The sequence below is a fragment of the Sinocyclocheilus anshuiensis genome, unplaced genomic scaffold (genome assembly GCF_001515605.1).
Source record: "Sinocyclocheilus anshuiensis isolate Anshui unplaced genomic scaffold, SAMN03320099.WGS_v1.1 scaffold74, whole genome shotgun sequence".
NCBI lineage: Eukaryota > Metazoa > Chordata > Actinopteri > Cypriniformes > Cyprinidae > Sinocyclocheilus > Sinocyclocheilus anshuiensis.
In genome coordinates, this window is record NW_015546044.1 from 1,580,291 (window position 1) to 1,587,834 (window position 7,544).

Here is a 7,544-nt window from a genome sequence, read left to right on the forward strand (position 1 = left end):
TATATAATTGTCTATTTCAATCCTTCACTTGTCTTCTCTGTTGTACCTGCAGGGCAGTAAGGGAGAGAGGGGACCCATGGGCATCCCAGGTGCTCAGGGTCTACCTGGAACTAAGGGTGAAAAGGTTTGTGACCATATAAACAGTAATTAAGAGTAAATGAACTGTCTTCCTGTTTAAACTGACAGATTGATGAGGTTTGACCACATGGGGGCAGTCTTCACTCATGATTTGACTCTTTTCACTAGAGGACATCTATGCACTTAGATAATTCATGTCCATGTTTCCAAATAATGCCCCTCAATTTAGTATGAAATATCCTCTTATGGACACTTTAATGTTTGTTGTCCTTTAATCTATAATATCCTTGCTGTTTAATACATTGAATATTGGCAGTAAAAGCCAGTTGATTTAATGTGCTCGGAGAGTTTACGGTAAAGTAAGATATTACCAACAATAAATTCCCTGTGCCTCACCCATTAGGGCTGACACTTGAGAGATGTCTGATGTACAATTGCATCTCCTTACAGGGATTCCAAGGCAAAGTGGGATCAAAGGGAGACATTGTGAGTACACCCTCAGATAAATGCGTACACGTATTTATGGAGTGAAATAGAAACCATACATCACAGTCCACATCATAAAAGATAACGACTGAAGGAGACATTGATGGATCTCACCTGCTTCTTTCACAGGGTGATCCTGGTGTAGAGGGATTGGCTGGAGAGAAAGGAGAGAAGGTAAATAAGGCTGTAGTCTGGTACATTTATTTAATAGATTTGTTCCAGAGGACTTCTGTTCATCTTGAAATTGCGTCTCTCCGTCTAACAGGGACAATCTGGGGAGCCTGGACCTAAGGGACAGGTAAGGACAGTGTGAAGAGCACAGATAATGCTATAGGTGAAATACATCATTTAGTTATATTCAGCTTTTGTAGTTTGTTTTACAACGCTGAAGGACATGGCAAAGGTGAATTGTGTCAGTTTTTATTTTATTTTAGAATATTTTATGCTGTCTCAGTTTTATGAGCACATTTAAACAAGCCATTCTGATGTGTCAACTTTTGCCCCAGTCATTGGTGTGAGTTATGGGCAGGACTACTTTTTTGTCCTACAGATGGAAGACGGAGCGTTTATGGGCGTTTCCAAGATGGAAAATGGGGCGTTTATGGGCGTTTATTATTTTCTTTAAATGAAATTAAGCTGAAATCAAATAAAATATAATTACATGAAAAAACACTTACTTAAAAAACTTCATATGAAAATATGAAATGTTGCCTTGGCAACTAACTGAAATAAGTCAAAATCCTAAATTACTAAAACTAAAACTGAAATAAAATAAATTAAATCTAAATAGAAGTACTGAACTAATAAAAATGACAAAAGAACATACAAATGATTAAAACATAAACTAAAAATAAAATAAAAGCTGAAAAATAAAAAAAGTAATTCAAAATATAAACAAATATAGTTAACAATAAAATTATTATTTATTAATTCAATATTAAATATTTTGTATTAAGTATATTAACAAAGTAAGCATATTAACAGTATTTTAATAATGCTAAAATAACACTGGATTATGGGGCATGTTCAGGAAACCTGTTTGGGAACAATCATCCGTATGAGTTTGCTCGGACTTATTATTCTTCTGCCCAAAACTTTGGCATGCAACAAGGTTTGTGCTACCAGACTAATTATTTTTTTCTTGACTGTACATTTTTTTTTTATTAATAATTGTTATTATCTGCTTTGTAATTAATATTGGCTTTGTAACATTTTGCAAAAACGGGAAAAATGGGAAGTATCACTCATATTTTCATTATTTTTGCTATTTCAATTGGTAGCACTAGTGGCAAAGAAATGACATATTTCACTTTTAGGGTAATGATTTATTTAACTTCAGCATCATCCTATAAAACAATACTGAGCATCCCAGTTTCTATATTTCCTTAATTACTGCTTCCTCTATCAACAGCTAGGTGTGACTGGTGATCCAGGGCACAACGGCCCTACTGGAGATCCCGGTAAACCAGGAGACCAGGGTCCTTCAGGCTTACCTGGTTCACGTGGCCTGCATGGAGAAAGAGGAGTTCCAGGGATGCCAGGAATACAAGGACCATCTGTGAGTGTTGAACAGCATCAACAAAACCTCAAGAACAATTTCCAGCAGAGAATTCCCAACCTACATTACCAAACAAACAATTCTGTTCAGCATTTTTTGCCTCCAATACAACAAAGCCAAAGTGTTACACCAGCCAGACAGGTTGCAATATAGCATGCAGAGCTCAGCACAATAGAAAAACACTTGCAGAAAATATTTAGAATTTTCTCTTTAAGTGTGTTTTCCTCATTTTTATGATTTGGCTTTCCAGGGTCGTGATGCTACAGATCAACACATCGTTGACATAGTCCTGAAGATGCTGCAAGGTGAATAACAATAATTGTACTTTCTGTTAACGGCTGCGATCAGTGTATCAGGAAGAGGGCAGCTAAATCTATTGAGTTAAATCTACACAGTACTTTTCATCCATTGAAATGTATTATCGTGCAACTCATCACTCCTCAGGGACATCTTTCCTGCCAAACACTGTGGACTGTGTAGTCTGCAGCTATTTATCTGTTATTCAAAATTGACTAGCACACAGTTCTGTTTTCTCTGGGATTGTCAGTCTGTGCTCTCTGACCGTCTATTTTGCAAGAGAGAGATGACCTGATCCGGCCCGTGATAACCTCCGCTGGCTCCCACCATTTCACAATGTAATCCCTCAGCCTTTCAGCCTGCGATTGCAAGCATACCTTCGCTTATACATACCCACACGCTCACCTGAAGCGAGGTCCCCATTGGAAAATAGATTAGATGTGGAGATTTGGTCACTGTGACACTTCGAGAACTGGTCAACAGATGAATGTCCACCTCTGGGTTGTTATCTTAATGATATTTGCAGGACCCCCAGTGAGATGTGACTGTGTGCTAAGCTAAGGTTCAACACTATTTGCAGGTATTCTTTTCAGGGTTGAGCACCACTTTTTATTCGACTGTGCTGCTCTTTCAGTGTTGGTCTATGTAAACAGGAGCTAGATGGATGTGTTTGACCTCTGCGATCACGTTTAGCGTCTTTTGCAGTATTGCGTATAAGGGGCTGTTCACACAGAACACGTTTTTCCATTCCACTGTTCTACTTTCCCATTGTTTTTTTATGTAAACAGGCTAGACGGACATGTTTGACTGTTCGGCTTGTGTGTTTTGCAGTATCTTCAACTTTTAGTTCAACTTTTAAAAAATGCCCTGCATTTTTTCCCCATTTCACTGTCCACGTGTTATGTTTTTCAAAGCAAATGCGTTTTATGTGGGAATGGCCCTCATCATGGCATTCTAAAAACAGCACTTAAGTTCATAGAACTCACATTTTTACATTTCACTGAGCTACTTTTCCATTGTTTTTCTATTTAAACATGCAATAGTTGGATATGTTTAACCGCTGTGCTTGTGCTCAGCTCTTTTGCAGCTTCTCGCGCATGAGGAGCTTCACACAGAACGTGTGTTTCCATGCCATTGTACTACCATTGTTTTTCTGTGTAAACATGCTAGATGAATGTGCTTGAATGTGTTGCTTTCACGTCTCGTCTTGACACTGCATTATAAAAACATGCCACTCAAGTTAAAATAAGTTTATATTTTAAGAAAAGCGTCTTTTTAGAAATGTGTCTCCAGACCTTGCATTTTTTCAATTGCACTGCCCTGCATCTCAAGTTTTTACATTTCACTGAGCTGCTTTTCAATAGTTTTTCTAATTAAGTCTGTGAGAAAAGGACATGTTTGACCGCTGCACTCATGTCTTTTTCAGTATCGCACGACATGGCATTCTAAAAACAGAAACACTCAAGTTAAAAGAATGAATGTTTGCAGCATCTTGTGCATGACATGGCGTTCTATCAACAGCATTCATGATAAAAGAAGTTCAGCCTACCTACCTAAGTGTGTTTTTAGACACAACAACATTTTCTGCATGAATGACTCTACTGTTTTTCAACTTATCTGATCTTAATCACTTTACACTGAAATTCCCGCTCTTCTATTCTTCTGACAGAGAAGTTAGCAGCGGTAGCGGTGAGCTCCAAGAGAGCGGTGCTGGGTGGAGCAGGTGTGATGGGACCTCCAGGTCCTCCAGGACCACCTGGATCTCCAGGACCTCAGGGTCCTCATGGACTGCCAGGCGGCCGTGGCATTCCTGGCATGATTGGGGCCTCAGGCCAGATAGGAAACACTGGTCTTAAAGGTTAAAAAAACCTTCTAAATATAGATCTTGCTCTTGTGAAAATACTGTCAGTCATCCTCATTACTGTAAATCCTATCCCCATGTTTCCATTTTGCAGGAAAGAGGGGTGCAAAGGGAGAGAGAGGAGATCCTGGCCGACCACATCCTGGCCAACCGGGACCACCTGGACTGCCAGGTAAGTTCAAAGTCCACCGGTAAAGTCCGAATTGTCCGAAGGCGAGTTGGTTTACTTAGCAGCCCATCCTGTTTTCTCACAGGTCCTCCAGGTCTTGACGGTGTGGCACGTGATGGTAGGCCAGGCGAGCGAGGACCACATGGTGCAGCGGGTGAGCCAGGCCGCCCTGGAAAAGCTGGTCCTCCTGGACTTCCTGGATTTTGTGAAGCAGCTGCATGTTTGGCAGCCTCCGCCTACACTTCTCCCAGACTACAAGAGGCGGGAACAGTCAAGGGCCCATCCACTTAAATCAAGCCCTCTACTGGGGCATAAGAACATCTTGGAGAGAGAGTCAGAAAGAAACAATGAAAGGGGGAAGAAGCATGGAAAGAGAGGCACACAGGCCTTTTCTTCATTGGACACCTTGTGAGGGGGGAGGGAACAGCCGCTGTCTGATATTGTGAAATTTTTGTATGCATTAGGATTGTTTATGAATGATTTGACATTTGAAAGGAAGTTTTAAGTTGGCAATGTTAGCCGCTGCTGCTCTGTCCCACCTCACAGTACAGAGAGATGTGAGAACATTGCTAGTGACATCACTGATGACATCATCATCATGCGCCCTGGACTAGAAGAACTGTGAGAATGAGGTTCAAACAAAGGTGCTGTTTTTTTTATTTTTTTAAACTGTTATTTGTTTTATGAATCTGATCCAAACTTCTAAAAGATAAAGGATGATGGTGATATTTTTTACATGCCAGGAAGTTCCCCTATAATTGAACCAATAAAAAAAATATTTAAAGCTACTTTATTAATAGATTCATTTACCTTGTGCTTCAGTGATCAGCTTCCCTGGCTCGAGAGGATACCTCATGTGTACATTATGCCCCTGTTTGTATTGTGCCTGTCTGCACCATGAATCAATGCCTTTGATCTGCTCTTCTAGGTGAGATGGCGACATGCTCCCATTAACTTTATGCTAGATTCCATGCTGTAAATCTTTGTAAATGTGTATTAATTTTGTATGGACAGAGTGGGTTTAGAATATAAAACTGATACAAAGTTAACAAATTCAATCAGCATTCAGGATTAAACTCCAAACAATGCTCAGACTTTCCGGTGAAATACAAACCTGTATGCCACTTCCAAGATACTGTGTGTTATGTACTTAGAGAAGAACTGGTTATCTTCATTAACAGACTATTTATTGTTCTTTTTTTGGTTCGTCTGTAAACACTCAAGTTTTCTTGCCTGGTTGTTCAGATTTACCCCAATCAATAAAAAGGAACGTTTTGTAAAACTCAATGTTCTTCTGTATCGTGAACATCTGAGAGGAGCAGCGATTTTAACTTTTGAAGAACTTACTTTCTGTCTTCTGGATCTCACACGTCTTTTTTGTTTTAATAAAATATATTCATTCCGATATCTAGCCTTGTTTGTGATAAGGCAGCAAGCATGAAATGCAAATTAATACTATCTAATCATTTAAAGAACTTGATCGGCGTTACTTTTTCTAAGCAAAATAAATACAGAGTTGATGTAATTTTTGAAAAAAACAAAACATTAAACTGTCTCCAATTCTCTCACTCCGGATACAACAACAGAAGATTGTATTGCTCCAGAATTCTTGATTCTGAGTGGTCAGTCGCAGCACTCAGCAGTCAGAAATGTCTTAATGCTCTCCGTCATTATGGCACCACTGTCAGCTGATCATCTGGGTAACTAATGCTGTATACGTATGACATTTTGTAGAATAAAAAGTCTAAGTAGTGTTCAAAAAAAAACAAAAAAACACTTCAAATACCTGAATAATTCAGTTATTATTTAACTGATGACCCGAAGTGTGGAATGGGAGGGTCTATCACACTCCAATGCTGGATGACAAAATAAGCTTATCAAATTATTACACTAGACCAGGGTTTTTCAATCTTTTAGATGCCACGGACCCCCAAATAATATCATCCTCATGCGAGGACCCCATCCTAAAATTTAAAAGCTATGTATTTATATGTATAAAGTATATTACTTGGAATATATATATATATATATATATATATATATATGTATACATACATACATACACACACATTTTTTTTTATTATATTTCATTATTTAGTTTCTATGCAGTGTAGTACTATAAATGTATTTATTTAATTTATTTGAAATCTATTTTTCGTACCACTTTAGGGACCAATTCTCAGTATTATTACTAGCATATTGGCTGTTTATTAGTACTTATAAAGCACATATTAATGACTTATTCTGCATGACCATATTTTTTCCCTTAATCCTACCCCATACCTAGACTTAACAACTAACTTACTATTAATAAGCAGCAAATTAGGAGTTTACTGAGGCAAATATTTCTGTTAATAGTTAATAGTGAAAATTGGTCCCCAAACTAAAGTGTGACCATTTATTTTGTATTTATTTTTAAGCATTTTTTTATTTTAATAAAATTTATTTATTTAGTTTAGTTTAAGTTCAAGTTCATTTAGATTCAGTTTTAACACTGTTTTTTTTCTTAAGTTTTCCACGGACCCCCTAGTACTACTTGAGACCCCCTGGGAGTGCCCGGAACCAAGTTTGAAAGACATCATACGCATCATATATAGTACGTCATTTGGGACGCAATTCATGTTTCTCGCATTGCACCGCTGATTCATATTCTGATCACTATGGTTACAACATTGTCCCTATTTTCAGTATAAGCAATCTTATTTCTATTTCCAAATTCATGCCCTCACCATCATATATGCTGTTATTTACAAAGTGTTGAAAATGTAACTGGAAACTCTGTATCCTTGGGCTCAATACTAAGTATTTCAAGACATTTCAGTCATCCTTTGTGAACACAAAACTGTTGCTATGGTTACAAACTGAATATATATATTTTCCACAACAATCTACACTCCATACACCATAATTGTCAAGTAAAAAAAGCAGGTTTTTAACATCTTTGCAAATGTATTAAAAATAAAAAAACTAAAATTATTTATTAATTATCTGGGACAGTTGAAATTTAGCTCAGGAGCATTCGTTTTGCTTGTAGATATTACTACACTTCAAGTGAAGTTAACCTGTGGCAAATTCAGTTGAATGGGGATGATTTG

General features: G+C 37.8%; 1 protein-coding gene across 1 annotated transcript in view; it reads left to right on the top strand.

Annotated features, from left to right (window-relative positions):
- LOC107698977 (collagen alpha-2(IX) chain-like) overlaps window positions 1-5,811 on the top strand; it is an 18,108-nt gene extending 12,297 nt beyond the window's left edge. Inside the window, exons 24-32 of the mRNA XM_016500115.1 lie at window positions 53-124; window positions 529-564; window positions 694-738; window positions 830-862; window positions 1,976-2,122; window positions 2,373-2,427; window positions 4,089-4,277; window positions 4,375-4,452; window positions 4,535-5,811. Of these exons, the coding sequence (XP_016355601.1) occupies window positions 53-124; window positions 529-564; window positions 694-738; window positions 830-862; window positions 1,976-2,122; window positions 2,373-2,427; window positions 4,089-4,277; window positions 4,375-4,452; window positions 4,535-4,740 (861 nt within the window). The 3' untranslated portion in view covers window positions 4,741-5,811. The remainder of the gene's footprint in view (window positions 1-52; window positions 125-528; window positions 565-693; window positions 739-829; window positions 863-1,975; window positions 2,123-2,372; window positions 2,428-4,088; window positions 4,278-4,374; window positions 4,453-4,534) is intronic.
- The last annotated feature ends 1,733 nt before the right edge of the window (window positions 5,812-7,544 follow it).